We start from the raw sequence: 21296 nt of genomic DNA on the forward strand, positions 1-21296 counted from the left end.
CAATTATATTATAAAAACTTATAAAATCTTAATATTTTGAATATATATACTTCCTCCGTTCCGGAAATATCGCACCATGGTTGACTTTTACTCATTTAACCATTATTTTGACTCTTAATATCTCAAATGTTGTGCAAGTAAAAATTTCAAAAAATTAACATTTAGAAAATATATATCGATACGAATCTAACATGACTCCACATGACTAAAATTTCCTTACGTATGAATCACAAAAAGTGGTCAAAGTCGTAGTGTGAATAGTGTAAAAAACAAATGGGGCGATATTTCCGGAACGGAGGAAGTATTAAAATGAAACCAACAATATATTATATACTAACACTTATTTTCATATACTATAAATAAAATAGGGTCAAAGTGAATTATGTGAATAGTGCAAAAAGTCAAACCGTTGCGAGTAATCAGGAACGGAGGGAGTAATAGTTTATTTCCAATATTGACTTGAGGAGAAGTAAGACCTGTTTGCCCCTCAAAGAAAAAAGACCTGTTTGGGCTTGCCATGGGCCAGGCCCATTCTGCCTGCCTGAAGCCCACAGCCAAGTGAATATCGTTAAAATTTGATTATAGTTATAAGAATTAAACGAAATAACATCTCAACCAATAACAACAGTCAATCAAAAGCATAATTTGCTTCGTTTATATATACAATATGACTTCTGCCGCATAAGAGCTCAAAAGAGTGACCTTAAGGATCCTCCAACAAGATAAAAAAAAAGTATAAGGAATCACCATTACAAGAACTGTAATCATCGTCTGTATACTAAAAACTTGCTCTAACTGTAATGAGGAAAATGCTAAAATACATTATATTTAAGCTATTTGCAAAAAATAAAATGCTACGAAAACGAATTAAGATAACAAAATGTGTACTAACCATATACATTAAGAGACTAACCACCTAATAAACACACTGCACTACATATATTTTCTTTCTTTTCTTCTTTTTTGGGAGAGAGGGCTTTATTATCAAACAAAGAGGATGGTAAAAGGGGAAACAGATTTATACACATTTTATAAGAGGCCAAAAAGGGGGGTTACAAATTGGTTAAGCCTAAAATTCAGGTGAAGAAGACGAGCATGTTAGTAGTAGTAATCCTCCGCTGAGGAGCGAGGAGAAACAATGGTGTATGATGTAGCCTAATTCATGAACTTTCTACAGTTTGGAGCTTTACATAAACAAGGCACCTTAAACTCATCAGGCTCGTCTGGATCAAACAAGTAGTCGTACCTGTCATATGAACATTTCATGATGATATAATATTAATGTGACTCAGACTAATCAAAGTGAAAAACGAAAAAGGTGAGACAAAAGAGACATACGTTAGCTCGTCACCAGCAGGAACGGTTGTTTTGGCAATGAGAACTATTCGACTCTCATCGTCACCTACACTCATAATTCTTGCATAGCAGTTCGGCATGCACTGTAATGGTAGATGAGAAGTTTCAAAAGGAAACAAATTAAAATATATATAAGAAAAAGAAAAAGAATTTAACATGAGAAGCACAAACTGAAAATGCAAGACAAATCATTTTATTAAATGCAGAAAAAAAAAAAAATTTGCTGAGGTATTTGCTGAGTATAAGAGATGGGAGTGAGTCGAGTGACATAGTAAGTTAGTAAGAACAACTTACTGAGTGATTGATGAGGCGAGCTATGTTTCCCTTGTCTGTAGCATCCACTACTACTTCTTCACTGATTTTAAACAGCTGTTACAGAAACATGGACATAAATTAACTGCAGTGTTTTGATAGAAAGAAAATTTATGTTTCCTTCATGGTCATGGATCACAGTTCTACATATACGGATATATAGAATAAACATTAATACCAAACATGAATGTTTACCGCTCATGAAAGCAAGGGGATATTTACAGAGAGACACTACACTTCACATTTTTAGTGCCAAGCTCCATTTCAAAAAAAGAGGAAACTCTTAAAACATGTTAAGTATGAAATTAACAAGAATGATCTGATAACATGCTTAAGTATAGGATTTTAGGTTGAAGTGGGGCCCCAAAACAGAGAATTATTCAATATGTCCCTATGGCCATAATACTTAAATTGCTGTAGAAGTTCAACACCTCGACTTTGCACTATCCCCCCAGTAAGATCCATGAATCATATAAAGGCATATGTGCCATGTGCCTATGACAAGGTTTCACGCTTACATCTAACAAAAGGATTTGCAGCTCCAAAGGCTGTTCTCATATTTATCAACAACAAAAACAAAAGAGGCTGTTTTCATGGTAATTGGAAACTTATTGGTTACCAACTACTTCTGCATAATTAAGAAGCTCGAGATAGTTTAGTGAGGACTTTATTTAGGTCATTATAAATCATAGTTAATTGTTCAGTCGAGACTCAGTTTTGGTGCACAAAAATACTGAAGCACTAGTAAGTAGTAACTCACATAGCAGTCTTTTCCTTCTATACGATAACGAGCCTCCCGCAAATCTGCAACACTGCGCCTCACTTGCTCTCCACGATATTCAAGAACCTGAAGTATGCATGTAAGACTATTTATTTCGGGAGAAAAAGGCACATAATTAATTGATCGAATGAAAATCTAAGACAGGAAGAAAGTAGGAAATAGAAATTGAAACTCTTCCTAATATATGCAACCGAAATACATATCCTATTACTGTATCCTGCTTTGTCTTTCTATAATATCTCATACATAAGGTAAGTATCAAATGATCAACTTAAGATTTATATGGGCAACTATCAGCAGCTTCAAGTGAACAATTAAAACCTATTAGACGAATTGACTGAATGTGTCATATTTTGACAATTCATCTTCTTATATAGCAAATTACATGATAACTGAAACCAGATAATAATGCACAAGTGACACCGTGACAGCAATTTAGAAGTCACAATTATGTAACTTAAGGAATGAGGAACGTACAAGGTCTTACAATTAGTTACTCAAAAGCATTGAAATTGTACTGAACAGTCAAGACGGAGAATATTAAATCAGTAGTGAAGGGTTAAAAGTTAATTATGATGAGAAGACATCTTAAAAGAAACTGACCATCTCTCCTTCCTGAATGTCACGGCGAGCAAAGAGACCCCACCCATGTATTCCAGATCTACCAAAGCATACTCGATCATTCTCAGTTCTCTGCACCGAGCAAATGCTAAGCTTCAGAATCAATTTCAAGAAACTAGAACCAATAAATATTAAATGATAAAATTTGAACCTCACCTGTAAATAATATAGCCGCTCTCTAAAAGTTAAAAATGACTTAGGCTCCTCCACCACCTGCAGAATAAGAAAGGAAAATTCTCTCACCTCAATAATGTCTCAGACCTAAGTTAAAAAAAATTGGAGGACAATCAAACATCAATGGCATATTAAAATATACAATGCTTACTTTAAATACATTCACGCGTTCCATCTCTCGTAAAGAATGATGACACGGCATTCTAACTTGGTGAGCAACAGCTTCTTCTCCTGCTCTCTAGAGAGAAGAAAAATACAACATAAGACATCTGCAAGGTTTTTGCAAAAATAAACTTGTACAAACTAATTAAGCAAAAAAGACAACAATAACTGAAGTGATAAGCATCATATTGCGCTCTTTCACTTAAAAGTGAATATAACTACAGTAACTAATCTCACAAAACCAAAGCATAGTATCACCTACAAGGTTCCTGGTCATATTGCACAGTAGGCATCATATAAGTAAAAGGCAACACCCATGAATAAAAATATGAATGAATGGAAGACCAGGAACAGAACCCCAGGAGTAACAGCCTATTAGGTAATATTGTAGCCGATCAAGAACTTCAACAAGTTAACACTTTAGAAAAGAATTACATTCTCGAGAGCCTCTAAGGGCCAGACTGCCGAGGCAGACTAGAAGAAAATGATTAGATGAGCATTTAAGTCAAAGTGACATACTTTACAGTTCTTGTTTTTGGATCGTTGGTATATCCGGCATCGTGCTGCAGAGTCTGGATCAGCTTCACTGATCTCATGAATTGGAGCCTCTTCAGGTTCTGACCTTGTCGATGAAATTAACCTAGAACCAGAACGTTTTTTACTCTGAAGTAAACTTTTGGTGGAGAAAACCCCTGTCGGAGTCTGTACAATCAAAACCGTATCTGGATTAGGAGCCCTGCATCAAATAAATACAGGATTAGTACAAAAGGAAATATGATTCTCACACTTCCTCATCATTTCCGTTTACACCTTTTTTTTCCCAATTACCTGTGGTAAGCACAATATGAAACCATCTTCGTAATCTGTTTCCCACTCTTCTCCAAGCAGTGCAGCTGCAAACAAAGATATTGGCAGATTTAACACCATTATTCACAAATAACCCAAATATATGATTCCACACATAAGCTGAACAATTTTTACTACTAATCCAATGACACGTTTTTGTTATTTGAAAAGAAAATGCCATTCACTTGTCACTAGAGTAACTACTACAACAGGGCAGGACAATTTTAACATTAAAACACCTTTTCCAACTTGGAAATTAAAAAAAATGCGGAAGGCAAATGAATGGGAGATAGGAGGATATCACAGTAAATGAAAATGAAGGCCTGCAAACACGTGAAACAGTACCGATACGTCGATAACCCATAGAAAAAGAAATCTAGTACCTCCATGCGGTAGCCAGCCCTTGATGCGCACATGGCATGGTAATAAGTTGAACACTTGCAACACTGAGTACAGGCACCATGTATCTGCTTACAAATTATACACACCTGAAGTTCACAAAAACAGAAAGGTGATTAATGTTTATGGGGCATGATACATTTTACGGAAACCAATAGTCCAATACTATGGTTTCTAAAAGCTCACATACAAGTTTTACGATTTAAGAACACTTGAGAAAGAAGAAGAAAAGAAATTAACTCATAGCAAACAGTAATGAATGTTTTAAGCTTTAGATTTTATCTATTAGCAGGAACACTCCCTTAACTCTCATCTCCTGCTGTCCATATCGACACCCAACTCTCACGAAAAATATGAAATAGGATAAATGCAGTTAACTCGAAATATGCTTCCAAAGATTGTGTGAAAATGGTGTCAGACAATAGCAATCAACGCTTTTGCTTTTTTCTTCTTTACTATTTAAATGGACAGTAGACTTTAGATCAGTCAACTAATTTATAAAAACCAATTTAAGTACTCCCTCAATAGTCAATCCCTTAAAACTCGCCCTGGTTTGACCGGCACAGATTTTAGGTAATTTAATTGACTTAATTTATTAGGTGTTACGAAGTAGTTGATAGTGGGGTATTTTTTTTTTTGATATAGTTAGTGGGAAATGTGTCAAAGGTGGGGGTGGGGTGGGGGTTTAATTTTTTAATGTTTTTTTAGGAAGTAGGAATATTTGTGGGTCCATGGTTAAGTGAAAGAATGATATAATACTAGTAAAAGTATGCCATTTATAGGACAGGGGAGTTTTTGGTTACCATGCCATATCCACACTTCATAATGCTTAGAAAATTAAGGAGACAACAAACCCCACTTCAGTTTACAGATAACACATAATAATGGGCACTGTAGAATCATGAAATACCTTTACAAAAGTGCTGGATGGAATGCTCAATATTCCCATAGCAGGTTCCATTTTCTCATCACTTGAAAAAGAAACTTCAGGCCTAAACCATGCGCAGGTGACATGGACCCATAATGTGTCAATATCAGTAGGCTTCAATGCACCTCCTGTGGTAGCGACAAATCCTGTGAGCTTGACTCCAAAAGACAAGAGGTACATGACAAAAAGTGAACTGATTCTGAAATTTTCCGTCATCAGGAGAGGGAACATAAAGGGGGTGAAAAAGAGTTCAATATATGACGCTGGCATGCTGGAGCACAGTCAATACAAAGGCTATCTCCCCAAATCAACCAACAAGAAACCCATAAAAAGAAAGGAGAAACAAAAGCTTAATTGCTTAGCCACTTCAAAAAGATTGGCAATCAGTAAAGATCAATCCTGCTCACATGATTCCACAATCACCAACGTCTAAATCAGACTCAAGATTCGGAGACAAGTAACAGTAAAGCAACTGGAAAGAAACTTATTGCAGAAGGGCATTGTCTCCTCAATCATAGCATACCTTTTACTGGACAAAGGCAACACTCGCGTTCAATGTCCGGTGTTTCACATGCTCTGCATACCCATGAGGTTAGATCTCGAACATTTTTAGCTCCATAGCATTCTTGGTGGACAGCAATTTGACATCTAAAACAGCAAATTCAAATGATTATAAAGGCACGAACAAGAGAATGTCTCATCATTCAGAAGGCTAAAATGTCCAAAACCCAGCCATAACATTGCAGGAATATGTACACGCCTCACAAGCAAATAAATAAATTTCAGACAAAGTACCTATTACAAATAATAATCTTGTTGTAATCCCAATCCTCAACCCATCTGCAGACAGCACATCTTTCGGTTGTCCATTTAGCATAAACAGGCTCATATTTTTCTGTAAACGCAACAACAATACAGTCAGACTATTCCCTGTATTAATCAATATGGATACTATCTCCATCCTGTAGTTAATTGAAAAAGTATCAGATAAGTGTCGATAAGTGTAGGTAAGTATCAGATAAGTATCCTGTATTACCTTGCAAGAAAGAAAGCAGTTTCTGCTTTCGAACTTTTAGCGAAGGTTTTTTAGGAGGTTTAGCAGAAGCAGCAGCTTGTGCATGAAATTCTGCCATCTGCAACATCTGAAGAAGCAGAAGGAAAAGTCTGGAAATGTTAATCAGGTAGCAGTTACTCCAAAATAGCAAGAAATATAAGTCAAACAATGTGAAAACATTAGAAAGCAGAAAGATGACAAATATGCTATTCTTACTCCAGTATATGAGACTCGTAAAGGCACAGTATTAAAACTAGAGGCAAAGACTTTTAACTTCTTCTCCCTCCATTACATCAACTTATCTACTATCAAGTGACAGTTCAATATATTTCAAACATTAATGAAGTTATATAGACTAGAGAAAGAGCCTCCTTGTAATCATAAATATACAGAACCGCCCAAGATAGTGGTCCATGCGTTTGTTTCCAGTACAACTGTACAAGCTACCTTACACAGTAGATACATTTCTGCAACATGAGTAACAACTAAAAAAATTTGCAAACCAAATATAGAAACACATACCCATTGCTCCAGTGTAAGCATGGAACCTTTGACCCTAATACTCGTCTTCCAGTTCTTCACTTTGGAGCCTGTATGTCTTTCCCACTCACTAAGTTGCTGCTTCTCTGACCCACAAGAACCACATTTGCACACAACTCTAAAACAAAGGCACGGATAACGAAAATCAGTGAAATTTTCCAAACAACAGATTTCAAGTAGTCTTAAAAAATCAATTCTGCACATTACAGGAACAACTTATACAGAATTACAGCATTACATTCAGCTGATCCAAGTTCTGCAGACAAAAGAAAAAACTCCCTCCTTCACATATTAAACTTCAATTAAGGATTTCGCAGATAATCTTCTCATCTTTTTAAGTAAGTCACTTTTTCTCCAGCCACATTAACTCTTTTTCTCTATTTCTATTCCAAAGCTTTGTCTGACTAATTTTCTACTCACCCACTTTCAAATATCTTTATCCTACGATCAACGACTTTTCTTAATCTCCTTTACAAAAGTGAACGAGGAGAGTATATAAGCAGTTGACGAGCATGTCTGAATTCATCAAGATAAACCAACTAGGATCCACATCAAGAAGCACCTGACTATAAGACTATTCTCATGACCACGACCAACCCAGTCTTAAAAATTAAGAAATCCACGCAGAAGAAGCAAAAGGTCAATAACCATGCCCTACTTCTGTCTTAACACCTACCAAGTGGATCATGAAAGTAATCAATACCTCATTGTGCTTAATAGATGTCATGACTCTCATGGATTTTAACTATCTTAAGGCCATCATAATAATAATCTCAACGTACAATCCAATAGCATATGAAAGCAAAGAAACTAACAATATTTTCCAAGTTACTCACAAATGGAAGCTAGGGAAATATACGCCTTCCATGCCTGAACAAACAACATTGACCTTATCCGGCAGCTTGACCTGATCATTATTACTATAACACCTGCGTTGAAAGAAAATAAGAGTCGTACCGTCAAACTCCTTTGCCCCAAAAGGAGCGCACAAGTGAGAGAACGAGGGAACAAGAATCATACAAAGTATATTTTTAAAATACGGAAATTGATTCATTCTAAATCATTCTGTTAAAATAGAAGACTACTTACTTGACTCTAATTTGATTTTCTGAATCTGACAATTCAAAGTTGAACTTCACTTTGCAATCAGGGCAGTAATAGTCGGTGGCCCCAAGATCCTGCCAGCATCAAGATGAAACATTAGAATAGATCCTTATTTCTGTTAACTTGGAATCCAATGTAGCTCAACAAGGAAGAGAAACCTTGAAAAGGTTGCTTGAAATTCTGTCACATTCTGCATGAACCCAAACTTTACAACCATCACATCTCACCTGATAATACCATCAACCAAAAGCACATTAACTTGATTGCAAGATTGCAGAGATCTCAAACAAGAGAAAAAAAAAAGCATATTCTTTGTCAAGATGTAGGCAGCCTTACCCATTTCCCGCTGTCTGAGTAATTTCCAATCTTTTTGCAAATACCACAGTATTGTTTCAGTCTTAGTGACTGTGAAATAGAAAGTACAAAATAGTCAATTTAACAAGACAAGCATATACAAGAAAGTTTGTCTTTCTGTGTAGTTGTTTATGTAAAATGGTAGCTAGGTTGAGAAATAATACAGCCTGTAAAATGGAATTGTTTTGCTTTTCTACCAACCTTTGCACAAGCCGTACAATAGAAGTGACCTTCAGAACCTGAAGCCTTTCCTGCCTTCTTCATCTTAAGTGGGAGGCCAGCACCACATCCTGCACAAGATGGTGTGTCTCTTTCTTTCTTGAAGCCATTCTGCAGCGTCAAAAAAATTAAAATGATAAAAAGTTTTGACTCAAACTTAGACAACAAAAACGGCTGAGCCAAGAAAAGCAAAAATGTAAGGTCACTCATAAAGGACGATGAGAAAATTCAACCAGCAAAGTCAGAGGCTGGAAAGGGACTGAGGCATCTAGTGCTAGTTCTGCAAGGTGCCTCAGTGAGCACAATGCTAACCACAACAACCAACATTTACACGATAGCCAAAATGTATTGGATTTGTTTCAAAACAAGGCTAAAGATCATTACGAATCTGTAATTTCTAAGTTCGATGAAATACAAAGTGCGTTATTATGATTTTATAACTGTGACTGTCTACACTGTTTGACGTATTTGACTCACATCTTCGTCATGGCATTTTGTTTAGTGCTAAATTTAAATTAGCTGCTCTCTTGGTTGTGGAAAAAAAGGCAGTTCTTGAGGTGAAGCAAAGCAGTATCAGCAAGAGGAACACAAGTTCATGCCATGTTCACAGAGCAGCGGTTCCTCCGTTCTGCCCCTGCTACTGCAGTTAGACGTCAAAGGGTAGCACAGCATAAGCCATGCAGGTAGACAAAACCTTGCAGTGCTACCGGCACTGATGTTTGATTCACAGGCAGTGTCACAGTGACTCACAGACTACCTGTGTGGACAAACATGGTCATGCTTTATGTGATACTATATAAGTTGTTTGGCACCTCCAATAGTCCCTATGCCTACAAATAAATACTCCCTAGTCAATCAGGGTGCCTAATTTTCTCAACTCTACTCCTTTCGGTTATGATTTGGAAAGAAAACAAATCAAACCTAATACTGCTAGTGAGAGTGTGAGACAGAGGATTGAGATAAACCCTTTGATCTGTTTACACTGTCCTAATACAGAATACAGTAGAGAAAGTCCTCCTTTGTCGGTGAGTTAGTTTACTGTGTTTGATTGAAGGATTTTCCACTGTAAATTGGTTCTTCTGTCTGGTTCTTTATTCACAATCCTGATTATTTGATTTGATCATTATGTGCAATCAGGTTTAACCCCATAATCCGTAAGATTGTTCATTCGCAAGATACCAAATAATTCAAAAGAAAAACTAAAATGCTCATTACACAGCGATTTCACAAAATAAAGTGATAACCAATCATGTTCAGTGGGAAGACTGAGAACACATTCTTTATAAAGCAGTCCAGACAAGTGCTATGCAGGGCAAGCCAGGGTTAGGGTGTCTTGGACAGCACAAGGTTTGCCGGAGTGAGAAAATTTTCCAAGCTGGGAAAATTTATTTTTCAAATGCACAAGAACAAGATCCCAGCTTACGCCCCAAAGGTTTCCATCTAGATTATTCATATAAGAGAGGGAGAAAAAGAAACCTCACTAATTATCAAACAAAGGGATATCAAATATTCAAATCATCCTCAGTGAGTAACGACTCCCTCCATCTCACAATCCCTCAACTATGACTAACGACTCCCGGGTTGCTCAGACAACACCACACATCCACTGGTAGATCTACGTTGATACCTGGAGGAGCACGTGCTACCCCCCACAAATTTTGAAAAAACATAAAATTGCTTTGGTTAAAAAATAGAAAAAAAATCATAAAAATACTCTGCCAGGAGTAGTGGTATCTGAGCCTGCATTGAGAATCTTGGATGCCTATCGTGGACACTGGTAAAAAGCAACTCCTATTTTTTATACCATTTTTCTCTACCTTATTTAATATATATATATATATATATATATACGAAATCAATGACATGAAATTTTTGTAACTGTTTTTGTGAAAAGTTGTCAAGACAAATTTATGACTGTTCAAAATCCTAGATGAAGATGATTTTAATACAATACCACAATAATAATACTATGTGGAGTAATTTATTTATATTCTATAATTTTACAAGTATTTTATTGTATATAGTTATTTGAAGTATCAGCCTCCCAATTTTCGTGTTAACATAATTAAATACAACCCAAATGCAAGTTACTGGAAGTGATTGTAACTTTTGAATGGTTACAAATTAGACTAAATGTTCCTTGAAGTGACTCATGTTGTAGTATTGTTCACTGTTGTGGTTAGTGCTAGTCCTAATTGAAAATCTTGGATCCGCAACTACACATATCCAAACACAGAAATCATCGAACTTCAGGGTCAAAAAAAGATATTGACTAACCTGGCTGTAACTGTAAGATTCTTGGTACCGATTTGAACCAGTGACCTCGTGTGCCCTTCTAGAGACGGAATTAATGCAAGAAGCACTTCCACCTGCCCTTTTTATCTCCTGTGTTGTTTCCATAAATCCATTTTCAGCCAAAAAAGCCTCCTCTAATGCCCTGCGTAAATTGCTGGGATCACAACCATTCAAGCAGGCCTGTTCCTGGAACCTGAATCCATCAAAAAGAACACTTGGCATCAACAAACATACAAGCACAAAATTTCACCTTAAAACAAACAGAAATCAAGGTTCATCATATACCTGTCCACATTATCTGCAAACGAAAACATCCTTTCACGCTTTACCCAAGCATAGTCCTGCTTAGCATAGAACTCTATCAAATTTGAAAAATCATAAATGCATCTAACACAAAACTATAAAAATCATATATAACAAGTAACAACAAACAGATGAGATTCATCCTCACCCTTTGCTTCCGGTTCACTGAGTACCCAAAAAACATCACACAAACTGCTCTAGGAACACGGTATTCCAAAACATGTCGAGGAGCTTGCGTTGCAGGATTAATAACTATTGCTGGCCAAGCTGGGTCGTTCTTCCCTGACTTTGCCCATACAACATCACCTGGTACAAATTCATCCATACCCATCACACCATTTGTTCTTCTACGATCCACCACCAACCTCCCACTACTACCATGCAAACCTACAGAAGGTTTATCATACTCCACCCAATGCCCTCGATCACCCATTGATGTTAGAGCACTACGAGAGCTCGAGTACCGCCTCACCTCATGATTTTTCGACCTCCCATCTCTCCACCCATATTCTTCTTCATCATCGTAGAAACCATTACCATACCCACCCTCCTCCATGGAGGTCGACACTCCATAAGTTTCGTCCTCAAATTTATGCATATTGCCCCTAATTTTACTCCCACTAACCTTTCCCTTCTGAGCTTTAAGCCCAAATTTCTCATTTTTCCTTACACTAACATAATCATCATCATCATCATCCTCGTTATTATCAGAATCAAAATCGCCATTACTTTCTCTAAAACTAGCAGCATTATTAGTCTTACTACTAGTCTTTTCCTTCTTCCAATCATCAAGAATTGAATCATTAAATCTAGAAGGAAGTACCTGAGCTCGGCCTCTGGACGTCCTTACCAATGGCGGTCTTGGACTCTCCTTCGCCACCTCGGCAACATGACGAGTCTTCACCTTACTCATACTCCCCCTCCTTCCTCCCTCTTCGTCCTCCTCAACCTCATCATCATCATCCTCCTCCTCCGCAGGGGAGCAAGAAACCTCGCTGCACCACGACGCAGCAAAACCCCGGAAATCGGCATTGTTGTTATTGTTTTCCGCGAACATCCGATGAAACCCACTGCAAGGAATGACACCAGCAGCAACTTCCCCGAGTAAACTTAACGGAAAATAATTCCCACCACCATTATTATTGTTATTGCTATTACTACTATTGCTTCCATTGGTGTTGGTGTAGCTCTTCGATTTCCGCTTCTTTCTATCGTTGCTATCTTCATCCTCGGTGTTAGACGGTTGAATAACACGACACCGTTTTAGGGTAGGCATTGTCGATTTCAAGCTCCGTTTGATAATCATCTCAACTATCAAACCCAACCCGAAATTCCGAATCCGGAAACCAAACAATCTTCCAATTCGAAACCCTAATAAACAAACCCTAACATACCAAATCTCAAAATAAAGAAGGAAAAAAATCCGCAGATGCAGCAACAGAGGAACAATCACTCAATCAGCACAAATATTACCAGAAGTTTCCAATAGTAGAGCGAATGCGAATATGGGTTCTTCGATTCTGGGAATTTGAAGACCAAGTGCAGGGAGAGATAATTAGGCGGGAAATTGGGGGAAATGTTTTTTTTTCGCAGAAAGTTGAATTAAACAGAGACAGAGAGAGAAAGGAAGGAGAAAAGGGGATCTAATTTTTCCGGGGTTTGATTAACTTTGATGCTAATTAGAGAATTAACATCCCTAAAAATCAAAATCAATAGAAATGTTCATCAGTTGTAGAGAGAGAAAGTAGAGAGAGAAAGAATGGGGATTGACTACTGAGAGAGAGGAAAGAGAAAGAAAGGGATATGGGGGTCGGCGTTATCCTCCGTGAAACTTACAAAAAAGAAAAAGAAAAATTAAAACTTTGGAATTATATTCCGGTAATTTGTCTCTGTTTTTTCTTTTTATCTTTTTTTTTAGATTGAATTTATTTGTTAGTTTCAGTTTATCGTTCAATTGCAACAATGGATGAAGGTCAGTGAGAGTAAATTTACACTTTCGTTCCAAAAAACTTGGAGTAACTTGGTCTGCAAATGTATATAACACTAAAAAAAATTCGGGTTTGTTTATGGTTTCGCAACTATAGATGATTTCACGGCCCACCTCCGTTCATGTATACTTATCGATTCAATCGGTCCGAAAATGTGTAGCCATATATCAAATTTGATGATGTTGGTGGCTGAAAATGAAGTTATGGGTTTCTTGTTTTCCATGGTTGACATGGCTTTAAGTTGCAGTTTTTGTTAGTAAGAGGTTTGTAATGAAAACAAATACTGTTATTAACTTATTATAGTTTGGTTTTATATATTTATGAATCAAACTGTACAAATTTCCAAGTTTTATCGATTTTTACATATACTACCTCCGTTCATGAATACTTATCGATTCGAGTGGTTCGAGATGCATAGGCATTTGATTTGATGATGTTAGTGAGTGAAAATGAAGTAATGGGTTTTGGGTTTTGGTTTTCCCATGTTTGCCATGACTTTAAGCTACAATTTTCAGTATTATAGTTTGGTTTTATATAGTTATGGATCAAAGAATGATAGTGTACAATTTCTACGGGTGCAAGACTAGAACAAAATTGGGTTCATGTGTTAAGGATAAGATTAATTTGACTAATTTTGATAATGACTTTTGTTCAACCAACATGGCGTATTTTAACAGAGGGTGGTTGAGAATTTTTAAGCTCCAAATTTATCTCCCCTTTTAATTTAATTTTGTTCTAGCAAAATTTCCGGTGTTTTGAGTTTTTTTTTTTGTTTTGTTTTGTTACATTTTTTGGGTTAATTTGTGGAGCACAATATTGTTCATTGAGTTCACGATTTGATGGAGGGGGATAACAATGGTAGAAAGAGATGAACAAAATTACAAAATAGAGTCAAGGAGTTAAAAAGAGTATAATTGACTTCTGTTAATATTTGACCGGTCTTACCAAACTTTTGATCTTATATTTATTTAATGGGGCAAATTTGTTTTTTCTTTTTTGTTTTTGATTTTGTGGGAAAGCTTTGAAATGGAAGAAGGTGGGTTGTTGAAATGGCGTCGTGATGAAGATGATGGGTTATGTTGATTTGATAATTAGATGAAGCATAATTAGATGAATAGTGGAAGAAAGTGAGATGAATTGGGGTAGAAGATGATGAAGAACGCAAGGGAACAATCCCAAAGCCTAAAAGCGTCATAAAAAGTCACAAGGGCCGACCATAGTCTGGTACTGAGGGAGAACGAGGGGTTGGAGATAAAGATGGTTGTGGGCAAGGGCCGGGCCGACCCGGCACAAAAAAAACACGGTCCAGCACGAGCACAAAGTCGTGGGTTAGGCTTGGGCCGCATTTTTTGAAAAAAGCAAGACAAGGCATGGCATGAATCGGCTCGGCACGCTAAGTTTAGTAAAATTAAGTTTAGACACAACAGCCCGTAGGTCTGAGCCTTGTTTTGTACTTTTTGGCCCGTCCCACCCGGCACGATGCAGAATTGCAGAGTGGGCTTTTGGTGTGGGTCGGGCCCATTCAAGCCACTGCCATGGGCTCGGCCCGAAGCATGACCCGTCTCTACCCACGGCCATCTTTAGTTGGAGATGGAGATAAAGCAACAATAACTATGCTGGTCCTTGTGGTTCTTTCGTGTGCTATTGTGGTTCTTTCGTGTGTTTCCATACTTCATTCATGTCATGTAGGTGCTTTGTTTTGAACTGGCAAATTGGCATAATTTTGAACAGTTATTTGTAGAGTTGAATGCTTGAATGGCATTATTAGCAGTAACTGTTATTTAATTCCAAAGATATTCATTAATTGCTTGATTTTACTTGAATTGGGGACAACAGGCAAACTGCTGGATGACTTTGACCTGCATGTGAGACTTGTTCATGGGACATCCTCCCCTGGTGTAAGTTATTATGAATTCAACTAGAAAACCTGGTGTTTTTGGTGGTCAATTTCAGTGAAGTCTCTGGACTTGAAGAAAATGGTGCCTACGATACAGCTATGGTGTTGCAGTTGCACTCTCCCAAAGCAGACTTTCCGGTTAGGACTATCAGACATGGGAGAGAGGAGTAGACTTTCCGGGTTAGGGCCGGGCCGGGCCTAAGTTAAATGGTTTGTCATGGGCTTCCTCTTAACAGATTCTTCGAATGTCAGAATTTGTACTGGTTCTGCCAATATTGACCTTCTGCAACTCTGCAAGATACTATCTCCTATTATGGAGGATATCTAAAATGTGGTATTGAATAAGGTTGACAAAAACAACAGTTATAATAAACTCTTCATTGTGGAATATATACTCCGAACAGTATTTCATGAACATTAAACTTCTAACCTCGTGTTCTCGAGAATCGAGGGAAAAATTACCAAGATAATCTAACAAGGATCTATAAGTCGGATTATAAGATCGTTTTACTGACTGGTATTTGTTTTGTTAAGTTACTCTCGCCTCAAATACCCGTGTTGGATACTCGATTAGTTACCATGAATATGGATCGTTGGCATTGTATTGAACCAAAAACATGCAAAATTCTAGTGAAATAGCAAAGCCTAACAATTGAACAAGTATGTGGATGTTATTTTCTTAATAAAGATTCTGCATAATATCCAACAAACAGTTTCTGAATTCAAGGTTTGTTTCTGTTACATTCAGCACATAACTCCACCCAACAGCAAAAGAAACTATTTTTCGTCCTGGTCCGTGCTAGGGCTCCGTTTGTTTCAACGGAAAACATTTTCAATTTGTATTATCATTCACCACTAATTATTGGAAAAACAAAACATCAAGTGACCCACTTGACTTGTCTCAACCAAATGTAAACTTTTGTCTGCTCTATTTGTACATATTATAACCTAGCCAAATACCTCCCATCTTGCTGAGGTATCAAGCTAAGATTCCAAATTGCTCCTGTCAATTTTTCAATAACAAACATACACCTAACTTAGCCCCATTCTTGTACCCCTGTGTTGTACAAAGATATATTGTTTTGGGACTTCAAAAATGCAGCAAAAGAGAAAAACCAGTACACAAAGCTAACAGTAACAACAGACATTTTCATTTTTTACCGTTACACGCGACGCTGATAGCAACAGGGTATTAGCATCATAAAACCTTATTTCATTCCCTATTTACAACTCTAAGCTAAGCAGCTAATTATGCTAAAACTAGAAAAGAAACTTTTATCACAGCAATTAAGAGAATTACCTAAGTACTTTTTCCTTCTTTTTTTTTTCTTCAAGGGTTAGTGGTCTTACAGTTATTAGGCAAAACCCTGATATATGGGGTGTTGTATCATATACTGAGTACTTGATAGATGCTATGCCTTTAGACCACTACCGGGATTCTAAGACCGTTATTTTTTCCCAAAGTCTATCTCTATGTTCTTTCCTACATTTGCTCGTTAAGATCTGTTGTTGATTTTTACTCATTTACTTCTTGGAATCAGCATCTTCAGTCTTTGCAAATCTTCCGCGGATCCTTGGCTGACTGTCAGCTAGTGCCTTCCTGCAAGCATACTGAAGCATACATACTGTATAAGACTATATTCCGAGACATCCTCAAAAGTAGGAAGTAAATCTAAGGGGTCGTTTGGTTGATCGTGGGAAGTAGAACTTCCTAGGAAAAAGCTTTTCACGTGTATAAGCATTTCCTAAGAAGTGTGTGATATTGTTTGGTTAAACATGGGAAGTTCCACTTAACTTCCTCAATATTGCAGGAAGTGTGACTTCTCATGTTTTGTCAACCAAACGATACTGTAATCTTCCACTTCCTAGAAAGTAATACTTCCTATGGTTTTTCATGCCAACCAAACATCACCTTAAGCCAGCCAACGATCACCTATAGAAACAAGTGAATGGTCAAAAATGTTTTTACCTTGATTTTCCGGCCAAAGTTCCTCCTTGATCTCTTGTTTCTGTATCTAGAAAGCTTCTGCAGGCGATCTTCAGAGGTGCAATTGCCAATCAGAAGTGGCCGCTGGAGAGTAGATTGGACGAGACTAACGTTTCCATTCGCGAGAGCCTGTCATAAAAACCGAGAATCAATACCTAGCCCCATTTCCTATGGAAATTGATGACAAACATCTAAACATTTCTCGGTTTCTAAACAGTCTGATAGCTTGTAAATGCTCGTTGCTCGATATTCAGTACTGAACATGATTCACCACAACACAACATCTAGCATGTTCTTTCTTAAACTAACTTCAAAGAAAGCATACTAATCAGACAAACAAATTGTGAAAGATATATCTTGTTCACAATTTCACATATGATTCAACAGATTGTCCAATAGAGGATCCTGATATTACAGGTAAAGCAAAGCAAGATAATGCTGAAGACTTCTCAACCTAACCTTTATATCTCCTTCACTGAACGCCCTCCTCATCCCATAAGCAGCTCCAAAATCCATTTCAGGAAAATCTAAGAAATTCGGCCTGATTGTTGTGCTACTTACCCATTCCATTGAGTTTAAGGAACCCGAGCTACCACATTTTGGAAACGGCAAAGCGGGAACCGGTTTGTTTTCTTCAGTCTGGACTTCATTTGTCATCATGAGAGGAAACTTGATGTCCATAACATCAGAGACAGTTGATTCTCCTGATGTAGTTTTCGCCAACAGTTCATTCTCACAACCGTCGAAAACATCACACAAAAACTGCTCATTTTGCAGGGATTCCATGTCACTAACTTTGAGGCCTGAATCTTCCACAGAAGATATCATCGCAATAGCCGCTGACATGGGATCGAGGCTCCCGATTGGCTCTTCAATTATGGGTTCGGGTGCTTTGAAGAGGTCCCCTTCACCTCCCAAGTCATAGTCTGAAATGGTAGAGCTTGTGATGATGCTATCCTGAATTAGTTAAAAAAAAACAGAAACAATTACGGTCACGTCATCTCTGAAATAATTAACCATCAGTTTCCAGATTTTGGTTTTTTTGTGTAGTACATCATATGATTTAGATTGAATCATGAACTAAAAAATAAGCATACTTATAGTAATCATGTTGATTTTGAAAACTGACAACAAAAAACTGAAAACTACTTTTTGTGGTCTTCATATTTTGGTTTTTAGTTTGTAAAAACATAAAACTAGAAACAAAAAATGATACCGAACGCGCCCTTAGTTAGCAGGCCACATAACACGAAAGTTCTTTTGCTGGGCACCATTACAGTGACAGAAACTATGATAGGCTCTCCAACTTGTGTGGAAAGCATGTGGTTGTACTTGTATTTTCATTTAAGAAATATCTCAACCACACAGTATGACAGTCTTAATAATTAATCTGAGAGTACATGTCTTCAACAGAATGTTACAAGGCCCTAGGCTAATTAATATACAAGTAGTTCTTTAACAAAACCAGCTATTAAGTTTATTAGTACAACATAGAACTTGAATCCAAATTTTCCCTCTAAACCAGCTTTTGATTGGCTGAATCAGAAACCTATACTTATTCACTGCTTTAACACAAGCATATAATCCGCGTTAACTCAAAGAACTCGATGGTGATAAACATCATAAGGTAAGAGCTAAACTGCTAAAGCATTTCCAATAGTGCAACTTGATGATATATCTAAGAAAGCTAAGCAGAAGTTAAGATATTCAGTCACTTCTATGAACTGCAAAAGGGAAACCCTACTTTATACAAACACAAACTCCTACATACTTAACTTTAAACCATTAGTACCAACAAGTATTTAGCTTTAGCTTCCACTTTGTCCAAGTTTTCCACATTATACCAATTCACATTTTTGAGAAGTAACTAAGAGAATCAACCCGTTTTCGGCCGAAAATGCTGTAAATTACAAACGAAGAATAATGCTTTACCTCAAAAAAACACCAATTTTTATACCCAGTACAACAAAGATCAACTTCAAGCTTTAAAAAAAGGGTTATTTTCTAAAATAAAAAAATTCCCAAATTTAGCTAACTCACAAAACCAGAAAACTCCATATGAACATTTAAGACATCTCTCACTTCTAGTTATCACCTCCAGAGTTTCTTTGAGTCTTTGTCATTGTTTTAGTGGATTGAAAAAGCAATTCTGATCAAAACCTTTTAATGGAAAAGAGAATAAAGCACACGCAAGCTATGACTATGAAATCACTCAGACTTCTCTACTCTTGATTTTTTTTTATATAGAAACTTCAAACACCTCCATTGATTCCAAATTTAACATAAAATCAGAGCCATCAAATCAATTACTAATAACTCAAATCAAGTAATAAAAAACCATGCATCAATCAAATGACAAGACATACACCCAAAATCCCCAAAAAATATTTAATCATTTTCTTAATCAAGTTTAAGCACAGATTAAGCACTGTTTAAAAGACTTAATAAATGTGGTCAAAATCAAACAAAAAGAAGTTCAAAGCATTCATGATTTAACATTAACCCAGTAAAAAGATCCAAACTTGTAATCAGAACTTAAAAACCCAGATACCCTTTTCACCATTACATGCCTAAAACCCAAAAAAAAAAATTGGAACTTTAAGTAATTAGTGTATAACCCAGATACCCATTTCACCAAATTGAGTACTCAAAAAAAAAAATATATCACCAAATTGAGTAATCCAAAAAGAAACACCCAGATACCCATTTCAACATTACATACCCAAAACCCAAAAAGATTAGAACAATAAACAGAAATTAGTATAAATGAACAAAAAAGATAGAAGTTTTTACCAGTGAAGAAGTGGGTTCTTGAGAGTAACAACAAAGCTCCTCTAATGGATGAATTTCATGAGAGAAATTCTGGAAATATGGATACATTAAACCTGTTTCTGCATACATTTTTTCCTGAAAATGATAACTTTTTTGCAGAAAATCAGTTGGAGAAAAAAGAGTGAGTGGCAGGAGTAAAGAAGAACAGAAGAGCAGCAGCCTTAAAAGAGAATCTGAAATGGGATGGTTCCTTCTTCTAGGCTGGTGGGGATAGAGTCATAGAGAAGAGGAGAGAGAATTTATACAAGAAAATTTTACTCCCACAAATTGTATGGAAATTGGGAAGTGGGGTTGTAAATTAATTATAGGAGAAAAATGAAAAAACAAAATTTTAAAATTAAAATAAAGTAAAATAAACTAAGACATTTTGGTTTTGCTTTTCAATATGAACAGTACACAATAAGGACAACGGCATAAAGGACAATAATAATATCATCAATATTATTGTGCACTGTCAAACATGTCCCCCCTTTTTTTCAATTTTTTAATGATAAAAATTTATAAATAATGCCTCTTCCTTTATTTTATCATTTTGATTGTTGTTACATCAGCCCCCAATGTTTTGGAATTTCCCTTTTTCTCTTTTTCTTCCTAGTTGATTTTAATGGGTATGTCTCTCACTCGAGTGGGGATCCTTTTATGTAAAATAATTCACGAATAAAAAAGAATCATATGAAATTTATAAGTGAAATATAAATCTAACAAATATAAGGTACATAATAAATTGAATTAAATAAAGTTTTTTTATTGATTTTATGGTTATGAAAAATTGGATGGTTCATTTTTTTATTTAGATCAATGGTTGTGAATAGTTAACGACAAAAATCAAAACAAGTTGAACATCCTTTTCATTTTTAGATGAATTGGATGATCCATTTTTTAGATCAACTGTTGTGAATATAGAAGGTGAAGATCATATTGTTTATTCTAATTTGTGTTAAATCTTCTAGATTATTAGTTTATATATCATAGCTAAAAACAATGTAATGTTATACTTTTCAAAGTAGATTGATACTTCAAAGTTAAAATGATGGAAAAGGTAAAAGATTTCGGCTATTCACTTTTCAAGTAACTCAATGCAATCTCAACTATGATAAATAAGAAAATTTACATCCTCAAATTAATTTGTCATGTAACTCATGTT

General features: G+C 36.3%; 2 protein-coding genes across 2 annotated transcripts; both read right to left on the reverse strand.

Annotated features, from left to right (window-relative positions):
* Positions 1-611: 611 nt before the first annotated feature.
* On the reverse strand, positions 612-13295 carry LOC110783099 (histone-lysine N-methyltransferase ATX5). The gene is made up of 23 exons (XM_021987394.2): positions 11597-13295; positions 11431-11486; positions 11128-11338; positions 8833-8961; positions 8614-8682; positions 8436-8504; positions 8263-8351; positions 8010-8102; positions 7156-7291; positions 6616-6721; positions 6375-6474; positions 6103-6227; positions 5562-5707; positions 4636-4740; positions 4235-4299; positions 3926-4142; positions 3396-3482; positions 3227-3283; positions 3053-3142; positions 2429-2515; positions 1651-1725; positions 1339-1439; positions 612-1246 (listed from the first exon to the last, which is right to left on the reverse strand). Exons 1-23 carry the CDS (start codon positions 12752-12754, stop codon positions 1156-1158), a joined length of 3462 nt encoding a protein of 1153 aa, XP_021843086.1. The 5' UTR covers positions 12755-13295; the 3' UTR covers positions 612-1155.
* A 3167-nt stretch (positions 13296-16462) lies between these two features.
* LOC110783100 (two-component response regulator-like PRR1) lies at positions 16463-20426 on the reverse strand. Its single transcript, XM_021987395.2, has 4 exons — positions 20114-20426; positions 17780-18277; positions 17303-17449; positions 16463-16944 (listed from the first exon to the last, which is right to left on the reverse strand). The coding sequence occupies exons 1-4, from the start codon at positions 20219-20221 to the stop codon at positions 16858-16860; spliced, it is 840 nt and encodes a 279-aa protein (XP_021843087.1). The 5' UTR covers positions 20222-20426; the 3' UTR covers positions 16463-16857.
* Positions 20427-21296: the final 870 nt, after the last annotated feature.

This window comes from Spinacia oleracea, chromosome 3 (assembly GCF_020520425.1).
Source record: "Spinacia oleracea cultivar Varoflay chromosome 3, BTI_SOV_V1, whole genome shotgun sequence".
NCBI classification, from domain to species: Eukaryota; Viridiplantae; Streptophyta; class Magnoliopsida; order Caryophyllales; family Amaranthaceae; genus Spinacia; species Spinacia oleracea.

Bases quoted from the DNA above. Each gene is read 5' to 3' on its own strand.
- LOC110783100 (XM_021987395.2), bottom strand. From the start codon at position 20,221: ATGTATGCAGAAACAGGTTTAATGTATCCATATTTCCAGAATTTCTCT. The intron at 17,450-17,779 runs GTTAGGTTGAGA...TTTTTATGACAG, and splicing joins TCAGTGAAGGAGATATAAAG to GCTCTCGCGAATGGAAACGT. The intron at 16,945-17,302 runs GTAAAAACATTT...TGTATGCTTCAG, and splicing joins ACTTTGGCCGGAAAATCAAG to TATGCTTGCAGGAAGGCACT.
- LOC110783099 (XM_021987394.2), bottom strand. From the start codon at position 12,754: ATGATTATCAAACGGAGCTTGAAATCGACAATGCCTACCCTAAAACGG. The intron at 8,505-8,613 runs GTAAGGCTGCCT...TGGTATTATCAG, and splicing joins ACTCAGACAGCGGGAAATGG to GTGAGATGTGATGGTTGTAA. The intron at 6,722-7,155 runs GTATGTGTTTCT...CTGCTTCTTCAG, and splicing joins TGCTTACACTGGAGCAATGG to ATGTTGCAGATGGCAGAATT.